This window comes from Gouania willdenowi, chromosome 20 (assembly GCF_900634775.1).
Source record: "Gouania willdenowi chromosome 20, fGouWil2.1, whole genome shotgun sequence".
In the NCBI taxonomy this organism is placed as follows: Eukaryota; Metazoa; Chordata; class Actinopteri; order Blenniiformes; family Gobiesocidae; genus Gouania; species Gouania willdenowi.
Window position 1 is genome coordinate 9,809,256 of NC_041063.1, and position 16,168 is coordinate 9,825,423.

Below are 16,168 nucleotides of genomic sequence, written 5' to 3' on the forward strand. Positions count from 1 at the left end.
TTTTAATAGCTTTCCTTTCCTTTACTGGTATATTGCTGCTTTTATGCAGAGGGCGATTTATAATAATGTCATTGTATATTTCAAACTCTGTTAAATGTTTTTTTATGTTTTTATCGTTGCTTTTTGAAAACTTTTATTTAATGTTTTCAAAATGCTGCACCTTTAATCATGTAAAGCACATTGAATCGTCTTTTGTATGAAGTGCGCTATACAAATACATTTGCATTGCTTTGCCTTGCTTGAAACAACAGACATTTTAACCTCATACTGTAAGATTGAGTGTGCAATAAACTTACTTCACACCCCTTACTTCCCTATATATATATTTATATATATTTTTTTTTTTTTCTTTTCATCTGTATTATTGAAATTATTCATATTATATCAGTACAATTCCATTCTTTTTCAAACAGGTTGTACAATTAAAGAAACAATACCTGTACCCATTCCTCACTAGTTACAATAGTAGAGCAACTTAGCACAGTGCTTCGAGATGACTATTGTTGTCATTTTTAATTTGCTCTATATAAATAAAGCTGAATCTAATTGAATTAAATAGATTTCAGTCTGGATCAAACAAATTCCACTGAATCTACTCTGGTTAAAGTTTCTACTATTATGATGCTATGGAGCACACAGGTGTCATTTTATTGGACTGCTTTGCCCTTGGGACAGTAAATCAAACGCAGAAGTCATGTATCAAGATAAACAGGCTGTTTATTTAAAATAGCTGATGCCATATTAGTGCAATCTATCTTTGCAAATGAGCATCAGTAAATAATAATACAAAATTAAATAGTTATCTCTTTGTAACAATATGTTTTTTTTTATCATTCCAATTAAAACTTAAAAAAAAAAAATTATAATAAAATAATTGAATAAAAAGCGCACATATCAACATCATGCAGAACCCACATCCATCACTGTTGGAACATTATCACATCTGTAACTGTGTGATAGAACTGAGCAGGGGGGTAAAAAGGAAGAAAGACAGATTCAAACAATAATCCAGACCAAAAAATGAAAATACCGGTTATGCAGTTATAAGCCGGTTATAAGTTATGCGGGTTCTACGTGAATGTGTGGCGGACTGCCAAACCCTTATTGAATACATGACTTTCTCACTCTCTGCAATAAGCTTACTAGGTCCAGCTTGTCTTTTTTAGCTGGGCAACCACTGTGGTCCTCACAAACACTCTCCTTTCCTAGAGGCGACTCTGTGGGTGAATCAAAGCTCCAGGTGTTAGAAAGACAGCACTGAGTGGCGACTGTCCTCACTCCAGACAAGGAAGCTCCAGGTGAAAACTGTTGGAGTTGAGAGCACAGCACAGACTGCTCATCCAACAGTCTGTGCATCTTCTAGAAGAGAGAAGGTCAGGAGATCATAATTTAGGCATTCGCATTGACAGTGCAAACAATTTTGTGACAAAATGAACCTGTAACTTTATCAAAATGGGTGGGTCACTCAGACCGTGTGGTACCATTTTAAAGCTCTCATCATTATGATAATGGGCCAGCTCTTTCAACTGCATCTCCAGCTCCTCAGCCTCCTGTTTCACTGCACGCCTCAGCTCCTCAATCTGCTGGACCCTCTGTCTGCACACACACACACACACACACACTGCGCATTAATTCAGTACATCACACAGGTACAGTAGGTGGTAACTCTCCAATCATTACGCACAGAGATGTATAATGCTGACTGAATATTGCCAGAAGATGCAGGGGAAACAAAAAGATGTTTAATGTTCCAGTTGACCTTTCGGTTATAAAAAAAAGAAAAAAAACATGAAATATAATAGTCTATATATCAGCCACCTAAAGAAAAAGCAGTGTAAGCTGTGTGTGAGGTGCAGCTGAGCCGATCTGGTGTCAGGTGTTTCACTGCAATCTCTCTTTATGGTATTTTATCTCCTCTTTGCTGGTAATTTCACGCTTGATATTTCACCAGTGTGTTATTTATTGGCTTGTCTTTCATTTTGGTTCATTAGATGTGAGGCCTTAAGCTGTGCAACCTTGAGTACTTTTGAACTGTGCAGGCTTTTTCATCATTGTGGCCTGCTCACAGAGGCTCTCATTAGCTAAAATATCCTTCATCAGCACTACAGCATGCCAACTCTAATGAAATCATCACATGACATTCACTCAGTGCTTGTGCATTGTAGTATTCCAATCTCCAGAGGGGTCTTATGTCAGACTTAACATGCTTTAGGTGGTATCATTCCCCTTTGACAAGAACATGTGGAAAACTTTTTTTAATGACGCTGATAATTAAAAATCAAATCTCCAATAGACACTAAACCAGTCGAGTTAAGGTTCTAAAATGACATTTCAGAAGCATGACACCTTGCACAGTTTAAAAAGTGTATATTTGTAAGGTTGCCGTACGTACAACCCCTGGTGCTATTGGTATGGTTACAGAAGTACAAGTACGTAGCATCTTAGGTTTAGGGTTAGGTTATAACCCAATATCGCAACAGTTTTTAGGGTTAGGGTTAGGTTTAGGGTATCTTGTGACCTAAACTGGCCAATGACTGACCTATCACGTGACCTAAACTGGCCAAATAGGTGGGCTGCGTACGGATAGAATGTTAGTATATTGATACGGCAACCGTACGGATAGCCACTGCCTACAGTTTACAGTCATTCGAGGTTATGACACAAGGAGACAAACCAGTATGTCACTCTGATGATTATAGGTTTTGGATTACACTTTGACCTAACTCACATTAACATGAACATTTGAAAATACAATACACACACCTTTTTCTTCATATCTACTGAATGCAGTTATATCTTGTCTAATTTTAGAGGAACTCAAGTAAGTACCTGTCATCGACAGAGAGGGCACTGTACACCGCAGCCTGCTCCCCAGACAGCTGCTCCTCCATGTTTTTGAGCACTGAGCAAAACGTCTGTAGACACGAAAGCATCTCCTCCAGCTCATCCTGAGAGATCTGTGAATTCAATTCAATTCAATTCAATTCAACTAACACTCTGGACAGGGCTCCAGTCCATTGCAGGGCAACACACAGACAGAGAAACAACCATTCACACTCACATTCACTCCTACGGGCAATTTAGAGACTCCAATCAACCAAACAGTCATGTTTTTGGGCTGTGGGAGGAAGCCGGAGTACCTGGAGGAAGCCCACGCAGCACCCCTGGGCTTTAACCCAGGACCTTCTTGCTATGAGGCGGACGTGTTAACCACTAAGCCACTGTGTGCCCCTTATATTTATTAAAAGCCTGTTAAAAGTTTGTACCTCTGCCCTAAAATTGAATCAGAAATGTATCCAGCAAGTCAGTCCTTCTTTGCTTTCTGTCTCCCCTATATATTAAAAATGGTGGACATCTGTAGTGGATAACTGCAGATCCAAACTATCTACTTGCCAATTTATCTCTCTCTGCTGGAACTTTGGCGCTTTCTACTACTTACCACAATGATTTGTTACTTTGGTACCAGGACTCCTTTGAAAAAGAAGTTTCCAATTTTAATGGGACTTAAAATGTCACCACTGTGAGGTACATGACACGTCTCCTACATTCAAACAATTGCAGGAGAAGAATCATACACCTCAGGCCATATCAAGTTTATTCAGCTTAAATATTTCAAGTCAGAATCCTCTCCTGTTACACCAGTTGTACCACAAAGCTCGTCCTTGAGTCACTTCTCTTTATCATAGGTGCAACCCTGAGCAGAGAAAGCAACAAGAAGAGGCTTCATAGGATAAGAGCAGTTGCAAATAGAAATAAAAAATTTAACCTCCAGATATTCAAGAGTATAATGATATAGTATTTTGGCCATCACTGTATGGCTCTTTTCTGTTTGCTAAAATGTGCACCTTTGTGTCATTATTATCATCATTAATGCTCATCCTTAATGAATGAAATTATTGAGGGATACGTTGTAAGTGCAGTGTCAAACACTACTGTCATGTGTGAAAACTTTGTTGGCCTTGGCAAGACTTCTTTGCCCTTAAGCTGTTTTTTCATCATCAGAACAGAACACATAGGGGAGTAAAACCCATACAAATGTTTTTTTTTTTTTTTTTTTTTTTTATATCAAGTAACATTTTTGGTTTTCAAACTGACTACAACTAATCAATAATGAAAGGGTTACTCACAGGACATTTGGTCAGGCTGGTGCCCACATTCCGGTTCTTTGTACAATAGATACATTGATCATCACAGGAACAGCAGCAAGCGTCTTTTGAATACAGATTGAATTGAAGATCTAACAATTTATCCATCTCACTGATTTCCCCAATCTCCTCGGGCCACAGTCCTGTATCCACTGAGACAGCATCAGGGTTTTCAGAAAAGGTTTCCTGTGATGGCCATTCATTAGACACTGGAAAGAATGACACAGATAACGACGGCTCTGGTTTTAGGATCGTTTCTGAGATTTTGTTTAGACTGGTACCGGCAGAGTTCTTGGACAGAATATTCCTTTGAATTTGAAGATCCGACCATGACTGAACAGCCTTTAAAGGGCTTGATATGTCCAGTGGGACAGCACTTATAGAATGAGTTTGAGTGAATTCAGTCATGTAAGGAACATCCTTTCTATGGACTATATGAGAAGACAAGTTGGAAGACATCTGAATGGATACAGATGGACATGATCGTTTGGTACCTGGCACTACAAATGGTGGAAATGCTGCACGTTTCAAAGACATATCTGGAACAGCTGTTTCTTTTGTCATGTTGAGGTCAAGATTTTTCATTGTAGAGTGAGACACATTTAAAGGTAAAGTTTGGCTTTTACATCGGAAGGAATTACAACCAGCTGGTTCTCCTGATGGCAGGTAATCCACCTCAGTTCTTTGTGGAGGAGCGGACTCTTCAGGTTCAGGGGTTTGACTGGAAATCTGCACAGGCTCAGCCCAATAGACTCTGGCCTCTGTATCAAGCTGTTGAAAAAATCCTCGTAGGTCATCATTGTCACTGTCTGAACCATCTACAGAGGTTTCAAACACCATGTCCAAGCTTTCGATTTCAGTGAGATCTCTTGGTTTCACTGCCGATATGAGTTGTTCCTCTGATATTTGATGCGATATTGAATCATTTACAGGAGTTGCTATATCTGTGTCACTGGTTTCTATTGGAAAGATATACTCATCTGTTTCTGTTGAAGCTGAACTTACATTAATGAATGAGGCATGGAGATTCTTTCCTCTTTGGCTACACTCCCCATTAGAGACTGATGGATAACGTTTGTTCAAAGCAATATTGCTTTCTGGAGGCTGGACATCGTCAGTGCATCTTTCACCCTGTGTCTCATGCTTTTCATTTGGAAGGGCCTCCAAGTGCAGATGACCTTTTGCATTTTGGTGAGAAACAACCAGTCTAGAGTCATTATCCAGAGAACTTTGACCATCTTTTTGGAACAAGACTGTCTCATGGACCTTGGTGATGCAATGTTCTGTAGAGTTTGAAGTTCCTCCAACAGCTGGATCCATCAATTCATCCGTGTGAGGGGTTTGCAAGTAGAAGGGAAATTGTTGCGCCTTTTCTAAGTTGTTGGAGTTGAAAATAAGAGACTGAACGAATGTGTTCTCCTTGTCTAAGTGGTGGGACGGAGAAGAACAGGTCTTTTCCTCTGTCTTTGGCACATATGTTTGTCGGTCAGATATGACATCTTGTTCATTAGAGTCCACATATGAGCATTTCTGACTGTGTTGTTGTGGATTGTTTGAATCCAATTTGGAAATTAAGGAAGATTCTAAATTATGGTATTGGAAATGGGGACTGGCAGAGAAGGTCATCAGTGGGGGAATTACACCATAGGCAGAGCAAACAGTTGCCTGCAAAGATGCTTCAGTCAGCTCTGACTGTGTGATGCATGAGTTGAGTGGTGATTCAGACTCTGAATGAGAGGAGTTGAAGCCAGTATATGCACAAGAACTGAGGGAAGACAAAGCTTCTGGGAGTTCATCGCTATGATTCTCGGTGGTCCAGCCGTACAAACCGTAGAGAGCCTGCTGCAGATGACAGAAATAGGACATTGGAAATAATTTATTCCATCATGTAAACATTACCTGATCACTTTTTTAAAATACATGCATACCTTGACAAGATTGCTTCCTTGTGACACAGGTGGTGGGTTGGAGGGGATTAACGGCTCTTCTAAAAAACCACTGCTGTCTGACTGGCAGCTGCATGTTCGTATCAGAGTTCGCACTGCTCAAACACACACACATCACATAAAAAGGTACTGACTCACCCACCATCTGTTTATACTTGTGTTTGAGCTCTGCAACTTTTCAAGTCAAACAGAGGGTTTATGATTAATTGAACCAGTGTTTGCATAGATTTTCTCTGGGTACTCTAGCTTCTTTCCCAATCCCAAACTATTCACGTTATAGCTCCCTCTAAATTGCTACACCGATAAAATGACCGTGTGAGTGGTTGTTTCTCTCTGAGCACTAAAAAGCAACGTCTGACGTGTGTGCGTGAGATAAAATAAAAAAATAAAAAATTCAAATACCTCCAACATTTCGCACTGTACCACTGCAGGCCAAAGATTCTACAGAAAATGGCAATAAAACAGAATGCAGTAAAATAAAAGCCATTTGTATTCCTTTCAATTCAAATGTTATTTATCAGTGTTGATAAATACAAACATTAGCATTAACATGAACTATGTTCATCATACAGAAAAAACTGCTTTAGAGAAAAGCTCTGCTAAAAAGGTGATATAAGAAGATAGAATACATTATGAATGTCAATTGTCAAATGTTCTAGGACCGACCTGTATTTTCAGCACCTCTATTGCCAGTCTCCATGACTGCAGCTTCATCAAAACTGTGGATCTGCAATGAAATATAAAAGAGCTCTAGAGCTGTAACGTACAGAAGCATGCAGATACAGTGTGTGTGCGGGAGCATGCGTGTGTGTCAATGAAGAGTATAACATGGATGCAATGAAATGAACCAGTATTAGTTTCCAAACCATGTTTGAAATGTTTTTGGTATTTCAGTATTTTGGCATCACCTTAAAATGTGTGGTTAGCTTGATTAGGCACCTCTAGACTGGTTATTTTAATATATGATTTAAGCCTTAAGCCTCAGTAGAGCCACCAAAGTGTTCTCTGAGGTTGGCCTCAGACACTCTTGAGTTAACACAGAACACAGAGTTCAAATTATATATTTATTCCTATTGTTAGTTTTTAGGCTACTCAGGTCTACTCAAACACCAATATCTTCCTCTCATCTTTAAAAAAAATTAGTTTTCAAAGTAATACAAAATTGTTTTGGGCCTTTGTATAATCAATTACAGGACCTTCAGATAATACACAAGAACTTTTTTATCTAATGTGTTTATTTCACGCCAGCTATTGTTTAAAGTATACGTCACCTCACAAATCTTGTCACCCCAGATTTTACTGCAAAGAGTAACTAAACCCCCAAACCACTTTTATTATTTTTTTCTGCTGACTACATACAGTATGTAATTGCTGTTGTTGATCATTGTCCAACTCTTGACATTTTAGTGAAGTATTTCAATTTGGAATATTTATTTGCAAAAAAGACTGTGATTGGCTTTCGTCACGCAAAACAGTCATTGGAGTTCAATATTTTCAACTCTTGCGAATGTGCGACTATGACAAAAAACGGGGAGCGCGCTCGCACGGCCAACGCTCTTGACGCGCGGATCGAACCGCACTGCCGCACAGGAAAGATGTGACCTCTGGGCTGGGTCTATCCATTGACTTTGTATGTAATCTGGATGCACAAACATTTTGTGACGCATGCGGTGTGAACGCAGCATTAGCGTTGGCTTCAATCAAATTTAGCTGGGAATGGTGGTTTGTGACGTTTCAGTGGCTTCTTTTATCACATACTGTATATATGATCCTATAAAAACTTGAGACTTGAGAGTAACTGGGAGTGTCTTAACTGCTCCAGGGGCAACCCCATTAATAAGGCATATTTGGAAATTAGACGCATGTCAGCCAAAACCTAGACGTTTAGTTACGCTTACACTATAGTTTAAGCAGCAAATGTCCAACAGTCTAGTTTGTTCATATAAGTCTTGATAAACCGTAAGTTGCTTCAAACTTGCCTCTTCCATTTCAAATGACTCAGCAGTTTGACCTAGATGCCTCTTTGGAAATCTCCTGGGTGTAAAGGGCCTGCCTTCAGATACAGGAGCAGATCCTGGTGCTTGCTCTTGGACAGAAAAAATAGAGTCATTTTTGCCCAGCATTTCATCGCCTACTTCTTTTTCCTCCATCAAAGGATCCAGATGCATCATCTCCAGAGATTCTGGTTTGGATGTTTTGGATGAGACTCTGTCGAGTTTTAGACCTTTACTGGGCTGCAATGCTAACGGTGAGATGGGACAGGGAGACCTGGAGACAGGGCTTTGTACTTCTTGGAATTTAAGACTTTTGATTTGGCTTAAGGACTTCTGTGATGCTCTTCTAAACAGCAAGCTCATTCGCCTCCTCCTCTCCTGTGCGTCAGGAGGTAGTTGTTTTCCATTAGATAAGGATGACGACCCCACCAAGCAGTTCAATGCGGATGTTACTTGATGTATCACCTCCAGCTGTCTAAAACGATCTGAATGAAGATGAAGAAAAAAAAAAAAGATAATATATGAGCTAGTTATATGTTTGGAAGGACATAAGTAAATGTTGATGGTCAACTCCTTTACTTGTTTCAGACAATAGTTCTGCTCTTGAAACTTTAATCTAATAATTACTGTAAATCTCAAGCAGTAATAAACAAACAGCCACTTCATGTGTGTTAGGCAATTAAAGTGAACAGATTAGCACCACTGGAACTGGCATAACTATAACTCACTGCTCACGTCAGGATTTTCCAGGTCTAGGCGTATTTTTTGTGCATTCAGAAACACCTGGAGGTTTATCCCCTTTGCCTGAGATGGATAATTTATGAAGCGAGCTGGGATACGTCCAGAGAGGTCAGGTTCATCACAGCCAAAGCCAAGGTCTAGAAGGATCTCTTCTGGGTCATCGTCCCATAGGTTATGCATGTCCATGGCTCTGCCAACAGAAGCGGAATGATGATGAGGAGTACTGATCAAATGAACACATCTAACGAAAAAATAGGATTGCATTTTATATGTAATTGTGTTGAGTTCTTCCCTCACAGGTGCATGACAAAGTGTGAGTGAACAGGCTTCATCTTGGGTTTGTTAATGAAGCGCTGAAATTGGAAACTGGAACTGTTATTAATAAACTAACCATCTTTAAATACAGTAGAATGAATGCAACTGGCTTTAGTTTGTGGCACTTATGGGACATTTAATCAAACAAGTTCAAACTGAATGTGGGTTAGCCCTAACCCAGCAAGAGCCATATTGATGTTTAGCCCTCCCTCTAACTCTAGTTCTCCATGTATTTGAAACACCAGGATAATCCATCTTGCAGGCAAGGATAGGTTAGCCCTGGTGAAAAATAAATGTGTATTGAAATTTTCATGCTTACTTGAAGCCACACTAATCATCACTATACTTCAAGATTGTTTATGATTAGTTAACTTAAACCATGCTATTTTTGAACAACTACCTTTGTACTATATACATTTAATTGTAATTAAATTGTAAAAAAAAAAAAAAAAAAAAAAAGGAATAAAAAGCTCAACTTGAAATGTCTTAATGTGTTACACCTCACGTGGTTTTGCGTGTAAGATCTATTGTATCATATTTTGCGTGACTTATTAAACATACAACTACAAGTATGGCTATCGGCGTACTTCACAAAGCACAACATTTCATAAATGGGTTTAAGTGCATTTTCGTAGTAATACTATTGAAAGCAATTTCCTGAAGTATTTATTTATTTTTGTTTATTTGAGTGGGACAGTGTGCATTAATGTACAGCCAAAGTTATACAGTAAATACACCAGAGTTAGCTAAAAGCTAATTTCCATCCATATTGTCCCATGGTGCAGGGGGTAGAAGCAGATACAGAATATAAAAGGCTTAACATACACAGCTCCACAACTACATGACGATACACAGTGACAGTGTTATGAAAAATATAAACACAGCAGATATAATCAAACAATCAGACAAACATTATAAGCCTGTTCACCATAACAAGACACACACACACGCACACACAGATCAGTGTGGATTTATGTTACAAAGATGATTATTAACTTTAAGCATGTGTACAAAATTCAAATAAGTACACTTTAGAAATTACATGTAACTTTCACTTTGAGTATATTTCAGTATAACATATTTCTATGATGTTTAATAGAGTACAGTTTTTTTAAAGTTTGTAAAAATTGTAAGTGTGAAGTTAGTACACTTTTTATATATTTACAAAAAATACCATTTGTGTAAATACATTTTCAATATAGTAGTAATATATACTATTGAAAATGTAAATACACTGTTTTTTTTTTCTTTTTTGTTTATAAGGGCACCTATCCAGCAGGTTTTTTATATTTCTATTTTCTGACACATCTAATATTCTAACATTTCCCTCTCTGCAAGGCATAAATCATTTGCATATTTTGGCCCAGAAGTATATCACCATACAGCACCAGGCTTGTGCACCTATGCGATATAGAAAATACATCTGGTAAGGAATAAAAATAACTGAAAAAAGAAAAGAAAAAGTCTGGCTCCAAAGCTTTATAAACCCTTAACTTGAATCAAACCTTTGGATAGGCAAGCACACACACACACACACACACACACACACCAAAAAAACTAAACTTCCATTCGACGACGGCCTTGTGAAAATGTGACTGAAATTAAACACACACGCATTGATATAGATTTTACCTTTAAAGACAATTTGTACTGCAGCCAGAGTGAATCATAAACTTAAAAGAGATTCTAAACCCAAATTCCAAAGACAACTCAACTGGAAGACTATCACCGGTATATGTCAACTTTAAAGTAGAGATGAGAAGCAATTTCCAAGCTGCATATGCAATAAAAAGCACTTTAAACACATGCCGCGTCTGGATGTCAATTACAGTTATTACTCTAGAAAGTGTGTCACTCAGGTAACTCAAAATGCCCTTAATCTCAAATCATTTAAACTTGAAGCAGTATGGCTTGGAAGCTTAAAAATATTGCTGAGTCATCAAATATCAATTATATCATTCAAACTTGATAAGTCAAATTAAAATGATCACCTGAGTCAGGATATTCCTCATCACTGCTGTGTGTGACAGTAGCACGGTACAAGTGAGAAATGATCAAACCAACAATCCATCTGACTACTCACCTTTGCAAGACGCTGTTAGATGGAAAAAATCATGACGTTTTGTGCAGAAAGCACAGCGACCTTTGAGAGCATTAAACATTAGGGGAGCAGCAGGAGCTCATCTCCTCGTTTTTCTCTCAACGTGAGTATGGCTTGTCCAGAGCTCGCGTTAGAGCTTCCCAAGCTATATTAGGAAAGCCTCCTTCTCTGCTTCCATCCCTCACGATCCCTCTGTGTGTGTGTGTGTGTGTGTGTGTGTGTTCCTTCACTCCACACTTAGTGGTGGTAAGCTACTATTGTAGCCACAGACTGACGGAAGTGAGGCTGCCATAGTGCGCCATCAGAACCTCCAACCACCACCAACGCTCACTCACTCACTCACTCACTCACTCACTCACTCACTCCATTCATACTAGGCAATGTGGGTGAAGTGCCTTGCCCAAGGACACAATGACAGATACCAATGGGGCAACTGTCCCCCCACTGTGGCACCAGGAATTCTCAGTGGTCTGCCATCTAACTACTCACCAGGCCCAGACCGCTCCCAGAAAGTGAGAGTAGGGTCCCATCTGTCCTCAGCATCTGTGCTGAGCCCCCCTCCTCTACACCCACTACACCCATGACTGCACCCCCACCCGCTCGAGCAACACCATCATCAAGTTTGCTGATGACGCCACAGTGGTGGGGCTCATCTCAGGGGCTTATAGGGCTGAGGTGGTGGCAGCAGAGAGGAAGCATGCAGCTGCAACACCCGCAGCATCATCAGGGACTCCTCAGACCCTGGACATCACCTTTTCAAACTGTTCCCCTCAGGGAGACGTTACAGAGCAATAAAGACAAAAACAAACTAAAACAAAACTAAAAACCAGCTTCTACCCTAGAGCTGTTGTTGCCCTTAACGCCGAAAACACTAGGAAACGCTGAACAGCTGTTACACTCCGTTTCCACTGTGCAATATTTTTTATATACTGTATGTAAATGTCCACGTCCATCCCACACCTTTATACTGTATATTGTATTCTTTATTTTATTGCCTACTTCCATTTTTTTCCCTAAACACTGTTTATGAGAGCTGCATTTTTTTTTGTGCAATGACAAATAAAAGGATTGTGATTCTTTCTAGGTGCAGGAAAACACTGCTTCATCAAAGTAGAACAGTAAAAGTTACAATATAGATTTATTTTGTGCCACAACAGGCAGGCTTCGCTTCTAATAATAATAATAATAATAATAATGATAATGATACATTTTCGAGATACTCAAAGACACTTTACAGCATAAAAACCACAAGTACATTGATTGAAGAAAATATGACTCAGAGGAAAGAAATGAGTGAGTGGGAGGTTAAACGTGAAAAGCTGAGTGAAACAGGTGAGTTCTGAGAAATGATTTGAAAGATGGGAGGTCGGTGCAGTTGCGGATGTGGCTTAGAAGAGAGTTCCAGAGGGTGGGGGCTGCGACAGAGAAAGCTCTCCCCAGGTTCTGTACTTGATCCTGGGGACAGTGAGGAACTGAGGATCTGAGGCTGCTGGAGGGAGTGTCGGGGTGGAGGAGGTCTGTGTGGTAGGAGGGGGCCTGATTATTAAGGGCTTCTCCTGCTATTCATTCAGCAGCAGTTTCAACCAGTGGACGCGCACTGTAGCTGTTCCCGCTCAACGTACTTGAAGCCAAAATACGGCGCTTAGCAGCGCCTCCATCTTGCAATTTTGGAAACGCATTATGCGCCGTAGGGTCCTGGTGGGAGGAGCCCTGGTAACACGCCCCACCCATTTAGCGTACTGCCCTGATGACCTGCGCAGCCCAACTACGCCACTGGAAATCCTACCAACGGCTTAGAACAGTTTACTGCAGAACAACTCATTTTGGCAGCTTAAAAAACTGAACGGAAAAGTCGTCTCAGCATCTCAGCTTTCCTTCACGACGTAACTGCTATTCACAAAGAGAGCTACGCAAAATCAGCGGCTGTCAATCATCGTCATATACAACGTAAAATCCCATTTCTTCACAGACAAATGAGCACTTTGACCAACATTCCATCTATTATCATTGAGGAGGCGGGGTTTATTACCTATACTGCAGCCGGTCAGCGGGGGAGCGCTAAAAATAAAAGCTTCACTCGAACGGGGAGCTTGTCCCGTCCATTTATTTACAGTGGTTTCAACTGACATCATTGGGTTTCTCACAGTTATTACCTCCACCAAGCGTGACGTGCGGAGCGGAAGGTTATGTTTTACCCTGCGTTTGTCTGTTTGTTTGTCTGTTTGTTTGTTTTTTGTTAGCAAGATAATTTGAAAAGTTATGAATGGATTTGGATGAAGTTTTCAGGAAATGTTGATAATGGGACAAGAAACAGGTGATTACATTTTGGCGAGGTTCTGGATTACCAAAAATGAGAAAAATACAACTCGTAGAAATCACAATACGGGTGGATGTGCCTGCTCCTTTAAGCGTTGTGGCTTATGAGTAATGCCATACCTGTCAAGTATCCCGTTTTAGCTGGGAAACTCCCCTATTTTACCCCTCTTTCCCGCCATCTTCCTGTATTAGTATTTTCCCGTAAATATCCCCTATTTTAATGTAATAATAATTAATAGATGCCTTACTAAACTGAACGTCGTCACGAGCCTCGCGAGAACTTCCACCTGAAATGGCCTGAGTGGCAGTTCTCGCGAGATTAGTGCCGACAGCGGCAACAAACCCGGAAACAACTCAGAAAAGAGATGATTGAAGACGTTCTAGTGAAAAAAGACAAAGAACTGGTGTAAATACGTTGTAAACTGGAACACAGAGTTTATCTTCCTAAAGAGCAGCAGGATGGGACACAGTTACACGTTCTGTTAGATTAATAACTGAGATTTTAGCGTTTATCACAACGGAAGGAACCATAAGTCACCATGAAAAATCAGCCAATCACAAGCTCCATAAATATACACTGCTTTATAAAGTGTTAAAGAACGTAAAGTCTGTAATAAATGTGTCTAATAAGTCATTAGTGAATACCAGAGAACCACATGAGTGAGCATGAGAAACTAAATGAAAATATGTAATGAAAATAAAATATTAATGTCTAACTTAAAGACAAGCAACGTGAAATTAACAGTAAATGTGCAACGTGTTGACTTGTATATAAACTGTAGGTATATTAAATAAACACGTGCTTCATATACACATTTATGTTTTTATTTAGGCTTTTTTATAATTTAGGAATTAGGGCTGGGCGATATATCGAGATTCAAGATGTATTGAGTTTTCTATTTTGGTGATATAGAAAACTATAATATTTCATATATCAATATATATATATATATACTGTATATATATAATAGCTTATTATGTATCAAAATACTAGTTTTAGGAGATCTCTCAGAACAGCATGTAAAGCTCAGTTAGATGGATTTGTGAGTGCACATATTGTGCAGCTGTTTGTTAATAAAGGTCAACCTACCAGATTCTAATCACATAATTGTATTTAGTAAGTGGTTGACAAGTGGCTATTTTAAATGTCTTGTACACCTATCTCATACTGGAGCTTGGTTGGGCAGGTGGGACGGATAATGACAGGTATGGGTAATGCACGGTGGCTTATGGGTAAATGTAGTAGTGGTAGGGTAGTGCGTGCTGTACTCTTTAAATCACAATATGGGTGGAAATGAGCTACTTGGTGGAGGTTTGCGCTCTCCGAGTGATCTAGTTTGAATTAAAACACATTATAATGGAAAAATGCTGTGATAGAATTCAAAGACAGCTTACACTAAGGTCCTCTTGTTTGTGTCATATTTTCCCCCATTTTTAATTTCACATTTCTGTATGGGGATTTGACTGTTGCTCTTTATTTGTACTATTGAAAATAGCATTCATAACAATGATGATAAATGACCAATGATCAGATGGTACGTAAACGCACAGCAACATACTGTATTTCCCTGTAGTCTTGCATGCTGTACATGAATGAGATCTCGTCGGTCATTATTTTGGTAAATATGTAACAATGTTACCTATAGTGAATTTCTTCATCGACGACATAAATTTGTCAACATCAATTATTTGTGTTGAGGCGTTCCAAATAATAATAATAATGCATTAGAAAGCTAACCGCTAAAAGACAAAGGAGAGTTTGTACAAAACCAATGGTGGTACGCAGTAACAGCATTGTGAGCATACGTATGCATGAATACTGGGGAGCAACATATTTTATTTCATGAAATGTTAATGAGATGGTTTAATATCCTTATTGTGTGAATAGTTGATAATTGATTAAGTAACTGAAAAGTTAAATTAATTGTAGAAAAATTAATCATTAGATTTGTCGATTATTTGGAAAAATAATTGTTTGGGACAGCTCTAGAAGACTAAATATTCTTCTATTATTCATTCATTACTTCATGAACGGCAACATTTTTTCATGTCCCATCATTCATTGCTGGTAGTACAGTCCGCGGCTTAGATCCATAGATCTTTTATATACATCATAACTTGTTGAAGGAAGCCATCATGCGCACAACCCCCCCTCGCCGGTGCCACACCACCATGATATTCTGGCCTTTTGTACAAGTGTTTACAACATTTGTTGATGTTGGAAGACACTAGCACATTTATACTGTAAATCATCACTGCATATTCCTGCATCACTGTTTGTTTAAATGCAAACCAGTGAGGGCTCCTTACAAGTCCAGGATCAGACAATGTTTACCTTCTGCCACCAGAGCCAAGTCATACTTATAGCAGTTTTTCCAAAATATAGCAGCATAACATCAAGAATAATTCGTAATATTCAGCACACAGCTTAGCAGTTCTATTGTATAAGGTTAGAGTTATATTGCTGTATCAAACATTTACAGGAATGAACCTAAACCTTATTATTAAAATACATGACCACGGGCTGCTGCCGGTGCTGCTCTGGATCAGTTCCTTCAGGCCTGGGTTGTGGCTTCTGCTGGTTCTGGACTTGTCCACTGGCAGGTGCCC

At 39.3% G+C, this 16,168-nt stretch overlaps 1 protein-coding gene across 3 annotated transcripts; it reads right to left on the reverse strand.

Moving 5' to 3' along the window:
• Nucleotides 1–975: 975 nt before the first annotated feature.
• itprid1 (ITPR interacting domain containing 1) lies at nt 976–11,362 on the reverse strand. 3 transcript variants are annotated; one of them, XM_028434669.1, is made up of 10 exons: nt 11,225–11,362; nt 8,821–9,016; nt 8,071–8,570; nt 6,758–6,818; nt 6,494–6,532; nt 6,074–6,186; nt 4,128–5,987; nt 2,830–2,957; nt 1,482–1,596; nt 976–1,359 (listed from the first exon to the last, which is right to left on the reverse strand). In XM_028434669.1, exons 3-10 carry the CDS (start codon nt 8,446–8,448, stop codon nt 1,102–1,104), a joined length of 2,952 nt encoding a protein of 983 aa, XP_028290470.1. In that variant the 5' UTR covers nt 8,449–8,570; nt 8,821–9,016; nt 11,225–11,362; the 3' UTR covers nt 976–1,101. The 3 variants fall into 3 exon arrangements, with proteins under 3 accessions (XP_028290470.1, XP_028290469.1, XP_028290471.1); XM_028434668.1 differs by having other exon boundaries at nt 8,814–9,016; XM_028434670.1 differs by lacking the exons at nt 976–1,359; nt 1,482–1,596; nt 2,830–2,957 and adding an exon at nt 3,234–3,694 and having other exon boundaries at nt 8,814–9,016.
• Nucleotides 11,363–16,168: the final 4,806 nt, after the last annotated feature.

Coding starts and splice junctions, on each gene's coding strand:
- itprid1 (XM_028434668.1), bottom strand. CDS start 9,012: ATGGACATGCATAACCTATGGGACGATGACCCAGAAGAGATCCTTCTA. Junction 6,533..6,757: donor TAGAGGTGCTGAAAATACAG/GTCGGTCCTAGA, acceptor CATTTTCTGTAG/AATCTTTGGCCTGCAGTGGT. Junction 1,360..1,481: donor ATGATGAGAGCTTTAAAATG/GTACCACACGGT, acceptor TCTCTCTTCTAG/AAGATGCACAGACTGTTGGA.